At 43.4% G+C, this 23,683-nt stretch overlaps 1 protein-coding gene across 1 annotated transcript in view; it reads right to left on the bottom strand.

Moving 5' to 3' along the window:
- Positions 1 to 6,049: 6,049 nt before the first annotated feature.
- The window catches only part of NCAPG2 (non-SMC condensin II complex subunit G2), a 119,569-nt gene continuing 101,935 nt past the window's right edge, over positions 6,050 to 23,683 (bottom strand). The window contains exons 22-27 of the mRNA XM_065399079.1: positions 22,951 to 23,050; positions 15,345 to 15,532; positions 13,976 to 14,119; positions 11,186 to 11,289; positions 6,602 to 6,699; positions 6,050 to 6,156 (exon numbers count right to left, since the gene is read on the bottom strand). Of these exons, the coding sequence (XP_065255151.1) occupies positions 6,050 to 6,156; positions 6,602 to 6,699; positions 11,186 to 11,289; positions 13,976 to 14,119; positions 15,345 to 15,532; positions 22,951 to 23,050 (741 nt within the window). The remainder of the gene's footprint in view (positions 6,157 to 6,601; positions 6,700 to 11,185; positions 11,290 to 13,975; positions 14,120 to 15,344; positions 15,533 to 22,950; positions 23,051 to 23,683) is intronic.

The raw sequence follows: 23,683 nt of genomic DNA, 5'->3' as shown, positions 1-23,683 counted from the left end.
GATAGCAGCTAGTACCAAAAGCTTTTAAGGATGGTGCAAGAACCAGCCAATAGAAGTGGGCAATTATGGAATATAACCAGCCCATTGGGAAATTTCTTTTTAACCCTTTTGCAGTTAGTGGATTATGCCCAGAAGCACGAGTTTGTATATCCTTTCAAATTCTTTAAAAACAAAAAAAATCCTATCTAATGAGGTTGTGGATGTTCTTACTATCTTTACCAATATTTAATCTTTTCTTAAACTCTGTTAAGCTCTCAATGATAGCATGTGGAACTCGTCACAGTAGAACTGTGTTTTGTTAAAAAGTATTTCTTTTTATCACATTTAAATTCTCTGCCTTTGAAATTCATTAAATGTTCCCTTGTTTGTATATTACAAAAAAAAAAAAAAAAAAAAAAAAGCATAAACAGGACAGTCTCCTTACCACATATAATTTGGTGTACCAGATCATGTCACCCCATCTGTCTCTCTAAATAGTCCTAATCTTTTAATTCTCTTCATATGAAAGTTTTCCCATGCTTCTTATTTATTTAAATTTTGGCTTGTTTGTTTGTTTTTGGAAAAAACATTACCAGAACTGAAAACAGTATTCTAGTTGAGGATGTGCCACTTATTTGTCATTATTTAATTTTTTCCATTCTGTAATGCATCCTAATGTTCTGTTTACTTTTTGACTGCAGTTGTTCATTGGCAGAGTTGGTGTTCATAGAGCTGTCCAAAGACACCCAGACCACTTTCCTGCATGTTATAGTTAATTTACAATGCAGCAATGCATGAGTTCTTCACATTATTCCTTTGAATGTGCATTACTTTACATGTATCCATTCTTAATATCATCTATAATCGTGTTGCCTATTTATCTAACTTTGTTAGTTTCACTGTAATTCCTCAGTGTTTTCTGCAGTTTTGACTAAATGAATTGCGTAATTTGAAAGTTTTGCCATCTCACTGCTCATTCCCTTTTCCAGATCATTACTAAATTTAACATTGGTGCTAATATAGAACTTTATGGAACCCCAGTGTTAACCACCTTTCAAGCATGATGAAAACTGACCATTTATAGGTGTGTGGCAATTCTTCAAAAAGGGCCATTTAATGTAGCCACCCTATACACGACACCCACATATCACTTGAAAGCTTAATTTATGTATGTTTAAATGAGGTATGATGCGGTACTGTCAAGTGATGCCCTAAGCCTGTAGGTGATATGAAACAATGGTACCCAAAATGAGAAAGTGTCATTTTTTGCACAGTTCCAGAATCACTGCAACATGACTAACAAACAGTAAAAACTGTAGTCAATTTCAATATCTTAATGTGGTGTTTATTGGTCAAATCTTCCAAATGCCAATGTATTAAAAGATCTGTATTGGTTTTGCATATGCAAATATTTCTTTTTAAAAAATGAAGCTGTTTAGCATGTGACAAAAATAGCAAATAAGATTTTGCAATATACTAACATGAAATGTTTCACATTGCATATTTTTATTTGTCAAAGTACCTCACAAGTGACCACAGTTTTATGTATTTTCAATTAAAATTTGCTGACCAGATCAGTCTCACACTGAAAGCTGTAGCAGTAGATTGCATGCCCATAGTTTGTATTGCATAGTGGCTAGATATACATGTATGTGAATTCCTAATGTCATGCTTCTCTATCTGTAACCTTTTGTACATACAGTGTTGCATCTAGTATGCCTGGTAGAATGTTTTAATTTGTAATTGCCTATGCATGCAATACTAGTGTTTGAAATATTTTAGAAACCAGCTTTTTAATTCAGTGACACTTATCTCTAACAGTAATACGGACCTGTGCATGACACAGCTTAATATTATGAATATGCAAAATGAGAGAGAGAAGTGGCCTAAAAAGAAGTAATGAATACAAAGTCCACAAACAAGTCCTTGCCTCTGCACTGAAGAGGGATGAAGTGCATGTTATAGCTCTTACCAACCATGCCATCAACAATATGACAAACCCATTTGACCCTGAATCACATCCAGAGGTGCTTATCAACATATCTACTGGACGGCATGTAACATCAGATGTACAAGAGTCTCCACTGAAAACAGCAGATGTTGGTAAAGAACAAATGGGGAGATTTTTGAGAGGTGCACTTGATTATGATGGAACACATAGCTAGATCAGTCCAGTCTAGAAATCTGGTATCAAAGCATTTGTTGACATGGCCAAGATGACCAAATTTAAATTTGGCAAGGGAGGGACAATCACAGCAGTTATCAGTCCAGAAATTGTTTTCCACAGAGCTCTGTCCTTAGCAAGATACAGAGATGATGTTTCAGTGACAACTGTCTTAGTCACCCAATATGTCCTGTACTTATGTCCCTCTTCCATGGTGATGGAACAATGAGAAGAACAGACAAAGATGAATTAGGGCATCATCTAGAAGCTCAAGTTGAAAGAATCTATGAGCTAAGACCATTCAAAAGAGAAACCATAGTGTATATCAGAGATGTCACGACTGTCATACAAATGATGGCTAGCGCCAAATTCACACATTCAGTGAACGGACTGCTGAGTACTTAAGACAGGTTCTAAAAGGATTTGACAAAGCTAATTCTGTCATCATAGTCTTTGACAAATATGACAACAGCAACTCTGTGAAAACTGCAAAAAGACAGCATCAGACAGGATCTAAGGTTGGATGCAAGAAATACCAAGTGATTGGTGGGCGCCCTCTGACTCCATGAAAAAAGTTTCTATATGTGGCATCCAACAAGCAGTCACTTGTAAAATTCTTCTGTGAACAAATGGTTCGAAATGCACATAAGAATGGAGGAGCACAGCACAAACACTCCTTCTTGCTGGAAGCTTTTGCAATGGTGAAGTAGCAAAGTCCATTACCAGCAGAGGAGATGAAGAAGTCCAAGACTTGTCTAGTAACACAAGAGAAAATGGACACAAGGATGCTTCTGCATGCTATATGTGCCAATATGGCTTTTGGTCTCTTGGTGAAAAAGGAACTATAGTAATTAGTCACTTGATGCACATGTTTTGGTCCTTGCTGTTCACTACTTTCCAAAAATGGAACACAAACAACATCTAGATTGAAACAGGTACCATTACCAGCACAAATGACAGGCGTTGCTTCATATCTGTGCATGCAATTTGTGGCACATTCACTCCGGACTTTTGAAACATACTTCCTGCTGTACATGTATTAATAGGATGGGATTGTGTCATCCCTATTTGGTATTACAAAAATATCTGTGATTAATGTTGTGAACACAAAGAGCTTACCACTTCAGAGCTTGCTAAATTGGGGGAAGAGTAATGGACAAGCTGCAATGTCTGCAGCAAAGAAGTTGGTAGCAATGCTGTATGACCAGAGTGAGAATGAAAAGGAGACTCTCAGAAATCTGAATTGCTTGTACCTCAATCTATCCATCAAAAAGGATGAGCCACTGGCCAAACTCCCACCATGTGAGGACAGTTTTGAAATGCATGTCAAAAAAGCATCTTGGCAAGCAAAAGTTTAGATGCTTTCACACATAGGTAAACCAGATTTTAGATCACCATTGCGACATGGATAGAAAAATGTGGATGATGAACTATTTCTGTATTCTTCAAGGGCCCAATGGCACCTGAGCTTCTACGAGACCTTATTTGTGCCTGTACCAGTAGAGGTCACTGCACAATCAACTGTGTCTGTAGTTAGAACAATATTCCTTGCACAGAACTCGTCACATGCCAAGACAATGAATATTTGGTAACCCATGCACTCTCGCTAGAGATCATTATAATGATGTTCACTAGAAATGTCATCAGTGCTATTACATTTCAATAACTGTACAAGTTTATCAGATATTGTTTTACCCTTTAGATTGTTATTGTGATGCTCTGAAGTCACAAAGAAATTCAATTTTATGTCTCGAAATACAGAGTGTCATTAAACTAACAGAAACAAATGTAAGTATTTCAAAGTGGTCATTTTAACGTGTTGATGGTGACATTGTTTAGCCCCATTTCTGTGGTAACAGCTGCACATCATACCTCATCTTAAAGTAGACGTAATAAGCTTTCAAATAATCCATAGTGTGCATGTGTGTAGAGAAGGATTAATTAGACCAAATAGGTGCTGTCTGCTACTCATGCCCATTATTCCTACTCTTTTTTTGTTTCCATTACAGAACTTTGCCTATTGCCCCAGAACTACAAGAACTAACTACGGAATCTGAGCTTCTATCACACACATTTTTTGAAAGTCCACGTAAATTATATCAACTAGTTCTCCTTATTTTGTTGACATACTGTAAGATTAGTGAGGCACCATTTTCCTTTGCAAAAGCCATACTGGTTTGTCCCTATCATAACAATGATCATTTAGGTATTTTATAATTCTATTACCATCATCATTTCAACCAGCACAAAAAGTAAGGCTTGCTGGTCTGTAATTTCCAGAAACACAGGGCACGTTTTTAAAAGAAAGATACATTTGCTACCGTTCAATTCTCTGGGATAGCAGCAGATTTAAATGAATGATTGCATTCTTTGTTAGTAGCTCAGTTACTTCATTCTTAAGTTCTTTCAGAATTTTAGGGTGTATATGATCAGGTCTTAGTGACTGGCTGGCTTTTTAATGTATCAGATTATTCCAGCACCTTCTCCTTTGACACCTTATTTTCTGACAGTACCTCATCTTTTTACCAGAAAACAGTAGGTCCTTCCCCATCCTCCACATTCTCAGGGATGAAGATTGATACAAAGAAATCGCTTAGCTTCCCTGAAACATACTTTATCCTCTTTGATTGTTCCCTTTATTCCCTCTTCTATGAATATCTTAAAAATATCTTTTTTAAAAACGAGTTGTGGCTGTTTGCTCTTCAAATTCCATTTTAGCATTCCTAATTTCCATTTTACATATTTTCTGCCATAGGCTGTCTTAGGTTCTTTTTTACCATCTTTTCCCACCATTAAACCAATGTGCTTTAAAAAAAACAGAAGACACGAAACAGATGTGCATCAATGCCTCCCTGCTGCAATCACAGGAAACTGGACTGTCCAATTTGCCCACCAATTCCTAATAAAAATTGTTGGAACCATACTACAAATATATGCATGTCATCAATGGCTATAACTTATATTTGTTATCCCGAGAACTCTGAAGAGATTATAATTAGGCAAGGTGGAGGTTTTGAATATATTACATTTTATTTCTATCTGAATGCAGTAAATAAGAGTATTTTTAGTGTTAATGAAACTATTAACTTTTGTTTCAGACCATATGCAAAGTTAAAATGTAAGTGGTTGTAAAATTAGCATTTTTTACTTTTAACCTGTGAAACAGAAGAGGCTAATTTGGTCTAAAGCCAACCTCCTATAAAGTTGAAATTGCACCAAAAGCAGAATCTAATGACTGTGGTAAGGCACTAAAATAATTTTTTATGACCCTGGATATATTTTTAGCTAGAGATATTCATATTCGCTAATACACACAATGCAGAGAAAACCCCTCAGCTCTAATACTATGAAACAGCAAAGTTACAAAGAATGCTTGCTTTTCTCTGTGCAGTTCTTAATGAGATTGGACTTTAAATTTAACTTTTACATCTTGTTCTATATACTGTAGAACCCACAATACTCCAATCTGCTTCCTTTTAAGGAACAAAACATGTAAAGAGAATTACCATCTGAAAGGGGGAGTTGAACTAGGAAATTCCTTAACTGGACTCAATAGCCTGCAACATTTTGGCACTATTTTAATCCCTGTATATCAGTGGTTCTCAAACTTTTGTACTGGTGACCCCCTTTCACATAGCAAGCCTCTGAGGGCGACCCCCCCCATAAATTAAAAACACTTTTTTATATATTTAACACCATTATAAATGCTGGAGGGAAAGCAGGGTTTGAGGTGGAGGCTGACAGCTTGCGACCCCCCATGTAATATGCTTGTGACCCACTCAGGGGTCCCGACCCCAGTTTGAGAACCACTGCTGTATCATATGGATTTCAATAAACTTCTTCACCAGCAAGTACAGAATCTTGCATCCCTTTTTCAATCAGTGGGTTTTTTCCCGTACAGCAGATTTACCTTTCAATGCTGCTAGATTCTTCCATGGCAACTTCTCTGCATGTCATCAGCTTCTTTTGAAGGGCATGTGCAATATCCTTAACAAGTGAAGCTTTGTGCTTACCTATTTGAAATAATATGTTAAAAGAAACCAAGACTGCATATTCCTGTGTAGCATCTATATAACAAATTAACAGTTTGTTAAAAACTGGCGACATATTTACTTAGATTTTCATTACCCAAGTTAAGTGTATAAATTTGTGCTTGTGAATGCTATTATATTCCTATAAAACAAGATATGGAGGAGGACTATGTTAGCCGAGCAGATAAAGATTTTTTTTTTTTTTTTTTTTTTTTTTTTAAAAGACCCCACAAAGTTTTAGATCCAATGTCTAATGGCATTCCTTACAACTTTGCATTTTTCTTTTTAATTCTGCATTCCTATAAAAATTACTACTTCTGAATTTCCACAGCTAACTGGAAAAATAATGTAACATTTTAAAATTAAGTTGGACTAAAATCTACTACTGACAAAAGTCTTCATTGGAGACAAAATTAGTTTGACTGACCTTTGATTATAACAACTATGTACGCAGCAGCTGTAAGACTAATAATTCCTTCAATTTCTTCACAGACAATGCATTCCATTAATTCATTTAAAAATGACCTAGAAGAAAATCAAAGGCACATGGGGAAACACATTCCTTTAAAAACATAAATAGGACTTTTAGTTGGCCCCCCCAACAATGGTAGTTCTCCAAACCATCACATGGGAAACAATGATCTAGGATCGATCATGAGACTCCAAAACACAGTTTAAGTGTGGAAATATCAAATGTACTTCTTACAGAAGATTGTTAACTGGCTGATCTCTGGAGTTTCACTGCTGATAGTTTCAGAGGAAGTAATGTATTCTGTACAGTGGTGGCTGCTTAGGAATGGAACAAGGGAATTTAGGTGAAATAATTCATATGAGAAGAGGAGCAGCAGTAACCAAAAAATAAAGATTTTTCAGTGTATTCAGAAAAGAAAAAAAGAAATTCAGACAGAAAAAAGAAAAGTCCTTAAAAGGTAAAAATACTGGCTCTAAAATAAACTGGAATTGTAACTCATTTAATTGTCTGCCATTTGCTGTGGAAGTCAAACAAGTTGATGATGGTGTGAACCAAACTCCAGACGGTGCTCTACAAATCTCAGATATTGGAATGACTCAGAGAAACAGCAGAGGTTGCTTGAGCTCTGGTGGAATGGGACTTGATCAGTGTATCCTGATCAGATGGATCCAGACACACTATTGTATATAGCAATTTCTAATAATGCCTAAATAGGTTTTGGACTGTATTTGTATTATCATAGCACCCTGGAGCACTAGTCATGGACTCCATTGTGCTAGGTGCTATACAAACAAAACAAAGGGACAGTTCCTGCCCCCAAAGAGTTTATGATCTAAGTAAAAAATTAGGGAATGAGTGAAGACTCCCTGTTCTGGAACTGCACAGGTAGCTCCACTGCTCTGAGGGTATGTCTACACTACCCGCCGGATAGGTGGGCAGCGATCGATCCAGCAGGGGGTGATTTATCGCATCTAGTCTAGATGCGATAAATCGATCCCCGAGCGCTACTGCAAGAGGCACAGGCGGAGTCGAGGGGGGAGCAGCAGCAGTCGACTCACCACAGTGAAGACACCGCGGTGAGTAGGTCTAAGTACGTCGACTTCAGCTATGTTATTCACATAGGTGAAGTTGCGTAACTTAGATCGACCCCCCCAGTGTAGACCAGGCCTGAGTTGCAGAAGGGAGTTCATTTCCTTTCTTAGTAATATCTTGTGAGAGGGATCCCTGGAAAGGGACAGGGAAAGAGGGTAGGGAATGAATGGAACTGGATGGTGTATCCCTATAACCTTGGACCACTTGGTCCTAGAAATCTGGTTCCAGGCTCTCTGAAAACAAGACAGTTCCCAAAACGGGGTGGGGGCAATCCTCAGACTCTTGACCATACCCTCAAACCTCCTGATGCGGGATATATGGTTTTCCTCCTCTGGAACCTCTGCCTCTTCCTTGGAGGATCTTTGCTGGCCATAATAGGATTAGAGGGATTGCCTATGTCTCTGATAATTCTGAGGCCTGTATTGTGTCTCATGGAAGACAGAATATAGGCTTCCAGAGCCTAAGATGGCTTGAGTCCTTTAACAGGTGCACGGTTTCATTATTATGCTTAATTAAGAGGTCAGAGTAATTGAACGTGGTCATTTAGACCTCCTTTGGTATCCCTGAGGACTGCAACCAAGCAACCTGCATGATTGCGGAGTCAGAGGCTTCAATGAGAGGTCCATGCAACCAGATGCCACTCTAACACCAGGGACTTAGGTTCCTGCAGCAGCACAGAGAGGAACTTTGTCCTGGGGTGTTCACTTGGGTAGTCCCTGCTGCTTAGACATCTCTTGGACAGCAGTTATGACCAAGGATCCAGGGACTAGATGGTTATAAAAGTATTCAGCCTCCTTAGAGATGACTGGTAGCACCTATATCTGTACCGAAGAGTCACTCTGAGGTGGGCACCACTGAAGCTCCAGGACTCAAAGTTGAGAAAGGTCCCACTTCTTGACTATGGAGGTGGGCATCACTGAAACTGAGCTTTGCCATAGGTATCTGGTTGGCTCCTACATGCCTTTGGCAATGCCAGTCTATCAGGACCAATGAACACAGACTGTCTAGACATTTGCAAGACTTCTCATGCACTATTCTCCACTAGAACGTCCCAGGTGTGTGGCATTCACTGGAGAAGTTCCTAGTTTTCTGGCTGGGTCAGAACAGCTGGGTGGACAGCCTCATCAGGAGAAGAGCACAAAAAGTACTTGAGAAATAAGGCTGGACCTCCGACTCCTGCATATTTTCCTGTTCAAATTCCTGGTCCTGAAGGTATGATTGTATGCTGGATCACTTGGCTTTCCTGGGGGTCTATGGAAGAAGGAGACCTGGGTTTAGAAATAGGATCAATGGATAGAGCCCTTCTGTTGAGATGCACTCCCAAAATAGCCATATGTGCATGGGATAGGGGAATGGTTTTGCAGGCCATGGAGAATACTATGAGGGATGTTCCTACCAAGAATTCAAATGCCCTCTCTTGTAGAAGTGTCCCCTGGACTCCCCGTCTAAATAGCTCAGTTCATAAGGCAGTGAGTGAGGCAAATACATAGGTGACACCTTCCTAGTCACTTCAGATGGAGGAGGAAAAGAAATATAACTCCTCCACAGGAGCAGGTCCTGGAGCATCCTCTACTGACACAGAGGATGGTGTATTCGGGTCCAGGACAATAGTTTCCTAGTACATGCCAGCAACAGACTCTGGCAGCTCAGATGCCGTCAAGCTTCCTTGAAACATGAACATTGGTTCTGAGGCGGTTTCATCTGTGTCTGGAATTATGAATGGTATTGCAGAGGAAGGTGCAAGATACTTCAGTGTCTGTGCCAGAAGATTTGGTACTAGGGCTGGGAGCTCAGAAGCTTGCACCAGGTTCTTTGGTGTTGGTTCAAGAAGCTCTGAAGAAGTTTTGGTTCTGAGTGCTTCAGGATGGGTGCTTGGCTGCCATCAATACTGGTCAAAAGAAGGATGGCTTCTTCAAGAGGTGACTCTTCAGTACAGAGGCATCAGTGGGATCCAATGTGGGACTTAAACTGCCTCTAAACTTAGATCTATTGTGTGCTGGAGAGAGAGATTTGAGTCTCCAGATACCATGGACATTATGCTCCTTCCTTCCTCTCTCCTCAGAGGATTGATCTGAGGAATGTAGGGAAGCTCTGGCTGACTCCATAGTCAAGGGCTGGAATCTTTCTCAAGGCTGAGTCCTGGAGCTCAAGATAGACCCTGGTTTACCAGAGTGTTCTGAGACTGTCTGGTCCGGCTTGGCTCCCTTCTCCCTCTCAGGAATGAATGATGCCCTCATAGATCTCTCTATCAGGAAAAGTTTGAGGTGAGATTCCCTTGTTTTGGGGTCCTTTTCAAAAAGAAGGAGCACACAGAGCACTTTTGTGGTGTATGTGCTTCACTGAGGCAGAAGAGGCACTTAGAGTGTCACTGATGGGAATAGCTGTCTCACAGGAGAGACAGACTTTGAATCCCAGAAGCTTTGATTCCACCATGTGCAGGGGCATCTGGTGCCAAGGCACCCCAGACTTGAAGACTTTTCCCTTTTTTGCCAACAGACTAAAACGATATAAATTTAACTAACTATAATTGGAAAAACTAACTAACTAACTAGAGATAACAAAATCGTGCAGTGGGCAGAGATGTGGTTTTCAGTTTCCTCTTACCACCTGTGGTTGCAAGACAGAAGGGTGATTGTGGTTGCCCTGCCCTTTGGACTCTTGAGCTATGGAGCACTGGAAGGTGTACAGAGCATGGCATGGTCCCTGACACTGCTATTCAAAAAGATTCTGATCTGGGGTGCATGCACAGCAGAATTGGAATACATGTGGCTAATCACTTGAAGAAAAATAAGTTATGAACAAATTTTAAAAGGGTGATTAAAATGAAAATTGAAATTCAGCTGTAACTGCAGCAGACTCAACTAACCTCCACTAAAATAGTGGTAGAATACATAACAAGCATCCCAATTTAGGTCCTACAGAAAAGTCACTCGGGAAAGCTGCAGAATGCACATCAAGCTCTCTTTCAGGGCATACTTAACACTTACTATAGTAACAACTAAATAATTTCTTTATGCCATTTGTATAGTGCCATCAGTGTGTATTTTACAGTTGAGTTTTAGCATGCATGTTGTTAGTTCCAGATTATATGATTGGTGTTATTTCTGGTAAAGACTTTGGTTTGATCTAAACCCTTCCATATAGGAAGGGCTAGGATTTATAAATACCTTTTGAAATAAGTATGTTTTGAAGAGTGATTATGAGGAAAGGAATTATTAGAACGAAGAGTCATGTGATTCTAATACAAGGACAACAGAAAAAGCAAAAAACTAACAATCAACGTAACAAAAAAGTAAAGGATTATGGGATATTACATGGAAATGTAGTAGGTGATGTAGGTATTCACTGGCTAATTCCACAAACTTGAATTTAAGAATTAAAAGCTTGTTTGGTAACTTACTGGTTTCACATTAATAAAGCTTATGGAAACTAACAGACAAAGATTACCTGACCACATTTATTGACTTAATTATCATTGCCATTAAACTGCCTGAAAGTGGAGGAAGGTCTGCAATGGACTCTGGTGGTGCAAGTTCTTCTGCATTTGAAGCCTAAAAAGAAGACAGCTCAAATTCAAAATAAATACAGAAGCACACAGAAAATAATTAAGAAAAACAGGATTTGAGTAGCTACATTAACTGAATGTATGTTTTTAAGTTATAGGGAGAAACATTTAAATGTATTTTTCTAGTTCATTTCAAAAAAGTACTTGACAGTTTAACTCAGTAGTGTCAAAATAAACAAAGCAAAGTTTGATTGGAAAGATTAAAACTTGTAACCAGATATTTGGCATTTACATTAAAGGAAGTAACTAATATCATACATAGATGATCTTTAGCAAAAATACCATTTAAACTATATTGTTAATTAATATTTATAAAGGTGGCAGCTCACCCACAGGGAAGATATTACATATACTTACAGAGTGGAAATTTTTATGCATTAGATCAGTGGTTCTCAAACTTTTTACTAAGGCGACCCACCAATCGCATTTTGTCGCTTTTGGGGACCCACTATTACACCCTTAATCCACCCCCTTGCTTCTCTCAGCCTGGTGCAACCCTCTCTCTCTTCCCCTTCTCAGCTCTTCAGTCATTTGTTCTCCCCTTCTTAGTCCAAGCCTGCTCAGCTCCCCCAGTCCCCGTGCTCTTGCTCTCCCAGTCCTACCCCCTCTTGCAGCCCTAGTTGCTCCCCCTCTCCGTTCATGGCCAGGCCTATGATCGCTTTCAGGCTACTGACTGTCTGCTTACTGGCTCCAGCCCAGATCCTGCTTCCCATGCTGCTGCCTGCTACCCACAGGAAGTAAAAGTAGGTAGGCAGCAGCAGCACAGAGGCAGCAGGCAAGCAGGCAGCAGCAGCGGCACAGAGGCAGCCTGTACATGCATTGAAGGTGCTTCCGCCATGGTGCTGCCACCCAGATCCCGCTTCCTATGCTGCTGCCTGCTGCTCAGGGTAAGCGAGAGCATGGTGGGTGTGGGTGTGTGGGGAGGGCACACACACAACAGTCCTAGATCCTTCCCAGACTGCACTAGTGGGTTGGGACCCACCATGTGGGGAACAAGAACATTAGATAATAAACAGTTTTTATAACCAAGGATACGGTGATTTCCTCATTTGCTGCATGAGCTCTTATTGGTGTCAAGTTTTGAGTAACAATAAGACTTTAAAAAAAACAAGTTTGACTAAATAGCAGCATAGCCTGAAACAAAGATGTTTTCTCCCATTAGTTTTGTGAAAACAACTCTATAAATGATTGACTTCTTTCAATCATTCAAAATATTTTGGATAATGGAATTGCCTACTAATATGGTGCGCTGAAGCATTTTGCATCCTGGAAAGTGCAGCACTCTAAGGGAGACTCGAATACCCTCCTGGCATAGAGGAGACAATCGGGTTCCCCATAGTCTATAAAACATAGCTGTCAAGTTGACAGTCACAATTTGTATTGTCAGTCCTTGAATCACTGGTAGAAATGCTGTACAGGTGCAAAAAAATTGCCCTACGCTCTGGTAAGTATGCAGTCGAGTTTCCTGACAGATCCATAGACTGCAGGCCTGAAGGTGGTAGAGGTGAGCTTCCCCCAAGTAGAGAGGCATCTGTAAATAAAGGCCTTGGTGGGAAGAGGTAGGAAGACCAGTACTCCTTTTCACACCTGATCTGGATCTTTCCACCAATACAGTGATGAGAGGACTTCAGAGGGGACCTGCACTATCATATCTACGTGGTGTCTGTTTGGAAGGTATACAACTTCAGCCACCATAGCATGCAACAAAAGCGAAGTCTCAAATGGTGCATGATGTGTGCAGAAAGCCTTGTGACCGACCAGACTTAGGCAAGCTCTCACAGTAGCGTATGCATGAGTCTGCAACTAGTTGATGAGGACTACCATGATGTCAAACATGTCCTTAGGCAGATAGGCCCTCGCTGTCATGGAGTTCAATTCTGCCCCTATTCAAGTCTATTCTCTATATTGGCACCCAAGGAAGGCATCTCTCTGTTGATTTTTAGGCCCAGTGCAACAAAGTTAAGAATTTGATTAATGGAGTCTTCTAGTTGCTGTGGTAAGCAAACAGCCAAGTATACTATGGGTATAGAGATGCCAGAAGACAGCACCTGCAACCATTTTGGAGGTTGGTGCAGCGTATGGTGTCTGCCAGATGTTCTTTGCTGGAGCCAATAAGGCTTCATTCACTGGTAATGCCAGACTTGGGAGTATGAAGTATATTTAGGAGTGCAAGAGCTGTTCTGTACCACCTCCACAGGAGTCTTAAGTGAATCCACTATGCAGCACAGCAAATCCTGGGAGCGTTTGTAATCATCTGGCTGAGAGGGTGTTGCAGGAACCACTGCCTTGTCCAGAGATAATAAGATAGCAGTTGGCATGGTCTGCTCTACCATGGGAAGATGCTTTTCCTCTGATATCTCTTAACATGTTGAACTGCAACCTGAGACAGCCAAGCTCCTGAAAACCTTTTTTTTTTTTTGCATAACAGGATAACTACCAAAGCTTTTTATTAAGCCTACAAAAATGCCAATTTTTGCATAACGCCTCCTTCAACAGGTCAGGATCTCTGGCTTTCCTTTGATGTACAGTCAATGGAGGTTCAGATTAACCAGGGAAGGGCACTACCCTACAATTCAAGCTTGACTACTGCTAGCCCTCTTTTGAATTGCTTTGGTTTAAAAGTTGAACTTTTAGTATAATAAACTAAAAAACAGATTATTTAAACTCTTTACCTTTCGCAGTGTGTGACTTATCTCGACCACTACTGCAGCTAGGAGAGTAGAGAGTACACCATGGTGAACTGTTGGACAAGATGAACACCAGCACTGGACTGTGTGTATGAATTCTCCAAGAGGCATTTGAATAGAATGAATCAACTAAATAAATAAATAAAAATATAGATCAGTTACAGTATTTCCACTTCGAGAACATTTTAGTGCAATTAAAAGCCTTTAGTCAGGGACTCGCAAACTTTCATAGAGTTGACTACATCTTAATAGAGTGTCTCAGGAACTACTGTCTCTCTCCCATTTGCTATCACATAACACCTCCACAGCAATTGCTTACCTAGAAAACTAATGTTAGGAAAATATTTAATGTAGTTTAGCTGTCTTTTGGTGCAATTTAGCAACTCAGAATAAGGAAGAGAACTAGCATTACGAGAGCAGTTAGGTCTCTGTGAATCTATCCTTTAGGGCCTAGTCAAAGGGTTGAAAAGCACAAGGAAAATCCCCCAAGGGCACTAAAGGCAAAGGCTTGGACCCTAAGACTATGTCTACATTTGAGCTGGGAGATACTATTCCCAGCTCATGTAGACATACCTACACTAGCTCTGCTCAAGCTGGCGTGCTAAAAACAACATTGTAGCTAGGGTAGCATGGACAGCAGCTTAGGCTAGATGCCTGCGTATGTACCCACCCAGACTCCCTGGATATGTACCTGGGTGGCTAACCCAAATTCCTGCCCATGCCATTCTATGCTGCTATTTTTAGCATGCTAGCTTGAATACAGCTAGTGCAGGTGTGTCTACATGAGCTGGGAATCACACCTCCCAGCTCAAATGCAGACGTAGGATTACTTGAAAGGATCCAAGACTTCCTGGCACTGATCTACTGATCTCAGCACTAGGAAAATAACACTGTCCAGGACCCTGCTATAAGCATATAAATTTCCTTTTCTCGAAGTAAAGTAGGTTCTGGAGGACTTTGACACCACTCCTTTGGGCAAGAGAGAACAGTTGTAAGCCATATAGCTGTGAAGAAGAGACAAATAGCCTACAGAAGGAGGAACTAGCATAAAAATGCCTGATCCAGTTTGGCAGTCTAAACTGACATCACAAATGCTTGATTCTTTTTTATGTTAGTATTTCCACTGAGCAGGACCAGCAGTGGGGAAAATCCTATCTATGACAAGGCTTAGAGCACAAGACACAAATGGCATAATGTCAAATCAATTATTAAACTCAGAGGATAATCAAGTATTTTTGTGCCAATAAACCCAATGTGTCCAACTCACAACTGAGTAAAAGTCAAAGTCAGTGTTTATAGTTAACTTTACAATCACATGGTTTTGTGTGCGTGTATGTAATAGGATGACAAATACCTGAAGCCCCTCTTCCCGCTGTTTTCTGAGCCTGCGTGCCACACTTTCTAAAATTTTCTGGAACAGAGCCTGAACAGCATGGAGAAATGTTGCCAATTCTTCATCCGTATCAATGTTTTGAGTCAAAGAAGCTTCAATAATCTCTTTTAGAACACAAAGTAATGTAGGAATACAAAAGCAGCCTCTTTCTAGAGAAACAAATATCATATTAGATATTTTAAAAACTACAGATTTTTAACTAGATTGATATTCTTTAGCTCAGGGCTTAAATTCTCACAGTATTTCCCAGAGCCTCGCCGCCTACCCCTCAACATACTATAAAAACTCCAGGGGGGTTGAAAAATATTTATCAGAGCTCCACTCTGGACATCTCTGGCTAAATTTAAGCCCTGCTTTAGCTACAAGCTTAGAATGAAATTCATTTACACTATATAAATGGCTGTAATTTACTAGTGCAGATTATTTTATATTTAGCTAATTAACATCTGTTTAGATTTCTTACTGATTTCACTGTTTTAATTACGGTATCAATTCTTTTAGATAACAGCTTAAATGTTTGGCAAATTTAATTTTTAAGATGTAAAACATCATCATGACGTTTTGTATATGGTGTCTTTTGTACACTAATTTTAAGGTAACAGCTAAATTGCAAAGCCATGCAGGGACACAGGGTCCAGACATGAAAACGTTCAATTGTTTTCAAATAAACATGCCTATGGACTTGTTCCCTCTCCCACCCTGTAAAATAGCTCTTTTTCACATTGAGAGCTGCTACTTTGCTTTCATGAAGAATTGAAGTTGAAGTAATAAAAATATATTTTTATAAAGGAAACTATGTAGTAGAAGAAAAGAAAGTGGGTTTCAGAGGAGTTCTTGGGACTTTAGGGACCCTTTTGTTTTATAACAGCATTTGTAAAATTCACTCTACATATTGTAAAAAGTTGTATTCAAAACATCCGAAGGAAAGATCAAGAGACAGCAGACTAAGTCACTTCCTTCCTCTATTTAAATGGGAGTTCACACAAAATCCTGTATGATTGAAGAAATGTAGGAGACCAGTTAGTTTACTGAATTGTGTCAGGAATATTAGCCTGGTCACTTCAGTTAGTCTCGTTTTCCTTTTTTCACCAAGTACAACACCAAGCACAACTCTGCTGCTTTTCCAGCACAGCAGAGTAATATTTATTTCTATATTATATGTGAGAGGGGCTGGAAACATTACACACACTGCCTAAAAAAATCCATTTCTTCACTACTCAGTGGGAAGTTTTCAATGAGGAGTATTGGGGCCTAACCTATAAGTTTCTTCAGAAATTAAGCTTTCACTTAGTCCTTATTATGGAGATAACTCCAAATGCAAACTGAATACTAGATATGACAGAGTTATTTAATTTATATGACAGAGTTATCTCCTGGAGCCTAGAGATAGACAACTCCAATGACAGTTTGATCAAGCTGCGGCAGCAGTGTAAATAAGTCAAAATCACTACTGCTATTCAGAAACCTGTGAACAGCAGAGAAAAAATGGTTACCTACATTTCGTAACTGTTGTTCTTCAAGATACGTTGCTCATGTCCATTTTAGGTGTGTACACGCCCATGTGCACAGTTGTCAGAGACTTTTGCCTTAGTGGTATCCATAGGGCTAGCTGTGGTGCCATCTGGAGTGCCATGCTCATGCGGCAGTATATCAGCCGTCACCGGCCCTACGCCCTCTCGGTTCCTTCTTGCCGGCAACTCCAACAGAAGGGTAGGAGGATGAGTAATGGAATGGACATGAGCAACACATCTTGAAGAACAGTAGTTACGAAAGGCAGGTAACCGTTTTTTCTTCTTCGAGTGCTTGCTCATGTCGATTCCATTCTAGGTGACTCACAAGCAGTATCTATGGAGGTGGGCTCAGAGTTCACCGCTTGGCGGCTTGCAATACTGCTCTACCAAAGCCAGCATCGTCCTGGGCCTGCTGGGTAAGTGCATAGTGGGACGTGAAGGTAAGGACCAATGACCAGGTGGCCGCCCTACAGATGTCCTGAATAGGCACGTGGGCCAAAAAAGCTGCCAAACAGGCCTGCACCTTGGTAGATTGGGCAGTGACGATTGCCGGGGCAGCACCTTTTCTTGAACATAGCAAAAGTGAATGCAGGCAGCGATCCAGGAGGAAATTCTCTGAGCAGAAACAGGATAACCTTTCATTCTGTCTGCCACAGCAACGAATAATTGCGTCAACTTACGGAATGGCTTGGTCCTGTCAATGTAGAAGGCCAGAGCCCTCCTGATGTCCAGGGCATATAGCCTGCGCTCCTCCTCCGACTTATCCGGCTCCGGAAAGAAGACTGGTAAGTAAATATTTTGGCTCAAATGAAACTGAGAGACTACCTTAGGAAGGAAGCCCAGGTGTGGTCTTAGCCTTGTCCTTGTAGAAGACCGTGTAAGGCAGTTCTGAGGTGGGCGCCCAAATCTTGGCTATCCGGCAGGCTGATGTTACCGCGACCAGGAACACAACCTTCCAAGAGAGGAGAAGGAGAGAGCAGGGAGCCAGAGGCTCGAAGGGGGGATCCGTGAGCCACGACAGCACCAGATTCAAGTCCCATGGAGGAACAGGATCCCTGATGTGCGGGTAGAGGCGCTCCAGGCCCTTAAGGAATCTGGCCATGATCTCTTGAGAGAAAACTGACCTGCCTTCGAGCAGTGGGTGGAAGGCCGAGATGGCCACTAGATGGACTTTGATGGATGAGAGCGACAAGCCCTGTAGCTTGAGGTGCAGGAGGTAGTCTAGAATGAGCTGCAACGGGGAGCCCCTTATTCACCATCCAGCAGGTGAATCGCTTCCATTTGGCCAGGTAGGTCGCGCTGGGGGAGGGCTTTCTACTGCCCAACAGGATTCACTGGACCTCTGACAAGCGCTGCTGTTTTCTTGTGTGTTTAGCCATGCAGCAGCCAAGACGTCAGATGTAGCGCTGCCAGGTTTGGGTGCAGGAGACTGCCGTGGTTCTGGGATAACAGGTCCACCCTGAGTGGCATCCGGAATGGGGTCGCCACCGAGAGGTCCAGCAGAGTGCTGAACTAGTGTTGGCGCAGCCTTGCCGGCGCTATGAGGATGACCTTCGCCCTGTCCTCCTTGATCTTCATGACAACTCTGGCAGCAATGGCACCAGAGGAAAGGCATACATCAGAGCCCCCGACCACGGGAGCAGGAGGCCTCCGACCGGGATTCCCTGTCCCTCCCTGGAATGAGCAGAAGACGTGGCATTTTCTGTTCTGCCTGAATGCGAGTAGGTCCACCTGGGGAGTTCCGCACCCGTGGAAGATAGAACTGATCACCTCCAGGTGAAGGGATCACTTGTGGCGAGATGAGAATATCCTGCCCAAGCATTCCTGGCCCCTGGGAGGTGAGTGGTCACAAGATGGACTGCTGCAGACAGAAATCCCAGAGCTAGAGTGCTTCCTGGAAGAGGGCAGACGACCTGGCTCCCGCTTGTCTGTTGATATAGAAGACAATGGCCATATTGTCCATTAGGACCTGAATCACCCTGCCTTGTATGCGAGTCTGAAAGGCTTGGCAGACTAGGTGAACAGCCCTGAGTTCCTGACATTGATGTGCAGGGACTGATCGTGACTGGACCAACAGCCTTGAGTACTGAGATTGCCCAGCTGGGCACCCCAGCCCGGGTCCGAAGTGTCGGAGACAGGAGTCACCGACGAGGGCTGCAAAAGGGACTCCCTCCAGCACCGATGTGGGATCTTGCCACCAGGTAAGGGACGACAGTACACTGTGCGGAATTCTGATCACCCAGTCCATACTCCGACACCAGCCACACCTGTAGGGGCCGGAGGCGGAGTTGCATGTGCCGGACCACGTAAGCGCATGCTGCCATGTGACTTAACAGTCTAAGGCACGTGTGGGCGGTGGTGAGTGTATGGGCATGCAGAGATGAGATGAGGTCCACTATGGCTTGGAACCAAGTCTTGGGGAGGAAGGCTCTGGCTCAAGTGGAGTCGAGTACCACATCAATGAATTCTATATGTTGCACTAGGGTGAGGGTTGACTTTTTATCATTTATTATTAGGCCCAGGTCGTGGCAAGTGGAACAGATCGAGATGCCTCTGCACCTGATACAAGGACCAGCCCCTTCCTTATCAACCAGTCGTCGAGGTATGGGTAGATTTGGACCCCCACCCCAACATCGCAGATAAGCGGCCACTGGTGCTATACACTTGGTGAACACTCTCTGAGCCAACGAGAGACCAGAGGGCATCGCCATTAACTGGAAATGGCACTGGCCCAACGTGAAACGCCAGTGCCCTGGGAATATGGAAGTATGCGTCCTTTAAAATGAAGGTGGCGTACCAGTCTCCCGGATCCAGGGACGGGATGATGCGGGCCAGAGATACCATAAGAAACTTCAACTTTTTGAGAGACGTGTTGAGGCGACGCAGGTCTAGAATAGGTCTGAGGCCCCCTTTTGCCTTCGGAATGAGGAAGTAGCGGGAGTAAAATCCTCTTCCCTCCATGTCTTGCGGAACCTCTTCCACTGCCCCTAGGCGCAGGAGGTTTTCAAGCTTCTGAACGAGGAGTTGCTCGTGAGAAGGGTCCCTGAAGAGGGATGGGGAAGGGGGAGAAAGGGTTGGTTGGCTGCAAACTGCAGGTTATAGCCCAACAAGACTGTGTCGAGCACCCAGCAGTCCGAGGTGATATCGGACCAGGCTGACCGGAAAGGGCAGAGGTGGTTGAGGAAGACGGGGAACGGATCCGGTGCAGCGACTGGAGCGTTGTCCTCAGGCGCACCTTCAAACTGACTGCTTTTGGTTGCCTTGGTCCTTGGAAGGACCAGGCTGGGCAGGTGGACGAGACGCCGCTGGTGGCATCGCTTAAAGACCCTGTCTTTGTAGGAGCCTGATTGAGGGGTACCCCAAGACCTCGACGACGGCGGAGGGCGGAATGGCTTTCTGGCCTGCTGAGGAGTATGCAGGCCCAAAGAGCGGAGGGTGGCCTGAGAGTCTTTAAGGCTGTGGAGCCTAGCACCAGTTAGCTCAGAGAAGAGCCCCGTTCCCGCGAAAGGGAGGTCCTGGAGGGTGGACTGCATTTCTTGAGACAGCCCAGAGGTCTGTAACCAGGAGCTAGCCTCATGGCTATTGCAGAGGCAACCACCCTGGACGCAAATCCGTGGCATACCCGGCCCTCTGGAGGACACCCTGGGCTACTGCCTTTAGGGTGACCAGACGTCCCGATAAAATCGGGACTGTCCCGATATTCAGTCGTTTGTCCCACATCCCGATGGATGTATGGTCGGGACGCCATTTGTCCCGATATTCTGGCTCGGGGCTTTTTTTGTTGTTGTTGTTGCTTCGGCGGCACTCTGGACCTGCCCCCCCATGTGTCCCGATTTTTTGTTCATGTAATCTGGTCACCCTAATTGCCTTGCCCTCTTCGATCAGAGCGGTGAACTCCTGCGCCTGATCCTGTGGGAGGCTCTCTTTGAACTTGCCGATTGAGTGCCACAGGTTGAAATTATATCTGCCAAGTAGGGCCTGATGGTTAGACCCCCTAAACTGGAGGCTTGCTGTTGAATAAATTTTTCTGCCAAGTAAGTCCAGCCTCTTGGCATCTTTATTTTTGGGGGTGCCATTTGCCTGGCCCTGCCTGGCCCTTTCGTTGACAGTGAACACAACCAGGGACCCCGCGGGAGGGTGCGTGTACACGTATTCAAATCCCTTAGTGGGGACATAGTACTTCTTTTCTGCCTTCTTAGATGTGGGCGGAATGAAAGATGAGGTCTGCCACACTGACTTTAGGACCTCTGGGTGAACAGGCAATGCAACCCGGGCTGGGGAGGGAATGACATTGAAGAGGCTAGCTCCTCGACCTCCAAGTTCAGGTTGGCCGCCACCCTTTTAAGTAGGGCTGGTGCTCCCTGAAGTAATTGGGGGGGGGGAGGGAGAAGGTTCGGGTTTCCAAGGGCTCTGCCACCACCTCGTCCGGGGACAACGAGGATGACTGCACCGCTGAAGATTGGGGGGTGTCCCTTTGCTGCGTCGGTGATTGCTCTGCGGCTGCTGGGGCCCCCCGTGGGTCACCGCTTCGGATTTGGCCCCTTGCTCCAACAGTAGTGCCGGCTGTGCCAGAGGAAGCTTGTCTGATGTAGCCTGGGAGGAGCAGTGGGAGCATGGAGCTGGCATAACAGGCACCCCCCCCCCCCCCGCGGGTTCCAGTACTGCCACTGGAAAGGCCATTGCCCTTTACCCCATGCTGGTGCTGCAGGTGCCTTGGCAGGCTCCCGGCTGGGAGACAATTCGCCCTGTATAGGGGAAGGGCTGAACTGTCCCTCTGACCCGGACCACTTCCCTTCTGGTTACCAGAAACCAGAGTCTGGGGCCGTGGAAACCTGAGTCTGTCGGCGACCGGTATGGGGAGGGCGAGGGCCGGTGCCTGTCCCAAGAACGTACCAGGGCCTCAGCGAACGGTGCCGTGACCAGAAACCATCTCATGTTGGAGGGGGCCGACGACTGGGAGATCTGCGAGGCGACCAGTGCCTTGGTGATCTCTGGCAGAAAGACCGTCGGTACTGAGAGTATGGGGATCAGTGTTGAGACTCCTGAGTTCCGTGTCTTGTAGGCGGAGACCGTGGTGTCGGAGATCTGCGTCTTCTGGCCGGAGACCGAGGTTACAGCACTGGGGTCCTCGACCGTGGCGAAGGGGAACAACGCCTGTGGTCCAGGGCCGTTCCACTGCCTTTAGGGGCGGTCCCATCACTGGCTTGGTCGTCTGAGCTGGCGTCTTGGTAGGATCTGCCATGAGGAGGGCCGTTAATTGAATGTCCCACTCTTTTTGAGTTTGGGGACAAAAGTTTTTGCAGATCCGGTACTTTTCTTTTCTATGGGACTCCCCCAGGCATGTCAGATAACTCTCGTGAGAGTCGCTGATGGGCATCGACCAGCTGCACTCAGAACATGGCTTGAAACCAGGGGAGCGGGGCATGCCCCACTCAAGGACTAAGTGCCAGCCGGGACTCTAACTACTAAACTACTACTAAAACACTTAACAGCTAACTAATCACTGGATTAAATATCATAGGAGAACGATCTGAACAGTGAAGAACCTCTAATGCTCTTGCTAAGCAAGACCAGGCGCTCCAAACAACCGTCACATGCAGTAAGAAGGAACTGAGAGGACGTAGGGCCGCTGGCACCTGATATACTGCCACATAAGCACGGCACTACAGAGGGCGACACAGCCAGCCCAACAGATACTGCTAAGGCAAAAAGTCTCCGACAACTGTGCATGTGGGGGCACGCATACCTAGAATGGAATCGACATGAGCAAGCACTCAAAGAAGAAACTCAAGAATCAGGTCACAATGATTCACACTATTGCTGCTAGCAGAAGCTACGAACAGCAGCAAAGGCATACACTGGAGTTTATTCATGGGGGAAGACGATCCAAAGCAGAGGCAGAGGCTATGCTAATTTAGCAGAAATTTATTCCCTAACTCTTCTCCTTAAAGCAACCAGGACTCTCTGTGAGAGGGAAAGACTATACGAGAAAAAACACCCCTTACAGCAGCATAGGGGAAGAAGAAAGTACCACAAACATTGTTATTAGGGTGTACCTGTTTGCATAATTGAAAGAGTAACATCTAAAAGGTGTGCTTGAAACTCTGTATCTCCAAGGCCAACCATTATAGCATCCTTACACACTGTCAGATATGCCTAGACAAGAGAAGCAAAAATGTATCAACCCTAGATTATATTTAAGAGCAATATTTTAGTATTAGCTAAAAATAATAAAAGCAGCAAATCAAGTTACAGAGTGGTAGCCGTGTTAGTCTGTATCAGCAAAAAGAACGAGGAGTACTTGTGGCACCTTAGAGACGAACACATTTATTTGGATTTTAGCCCATGAAAGCTTATGCCCAAATAAATTTGTTCGTCTCTAAGGTGCCACAAGTACTCCTCGTTCTTTTTGCAAATCGAGTTAGAAATTTTTAAAAACATTTGTATTTTATATTTTTCAGACTGAGGCCAGGTCTACACTAGAAACTTACATCGGTATAACCATTTTGCTCAAGGGTGTGAAAAATCCACACCCCTGAGCAATGCAGTTATGCCAACGTAGCTCCGTGTTGAGAGCACTATGTCGACGGGAGGGCTTCTCCTGTTAACATAAAGCTAACAGCTCTCACGGAGGTGGATTAACTATGCTGATGAAAGAAGCATTTTAAGTGTAGACCCGCCCTGAGTAATGTTATATCTCAGATTACATTTTTGTATTTACAGTATTGTAGCTTTTTGGTGTGACAGCATATATATAGGAGCGGAAGCTTAACATTTAATAATTAGAGA

Source organism: Emys orbicularis, chromosome 2 (assembly GCF_028017835.1).
Source record: "Emys orbicularis isolate rEmyOrb1 chromosome 2, rEmyOrb1.hap1, whole genome shotgun sequence".
Lineage (NCBI taxonomy): Eukaryota > Metazoa > Chordata > Testudines > Emydidae > Emys > Emys orbicularis.
This window is presented reverse-complemented; position numbering and strand designations above follow the sequence as displayed.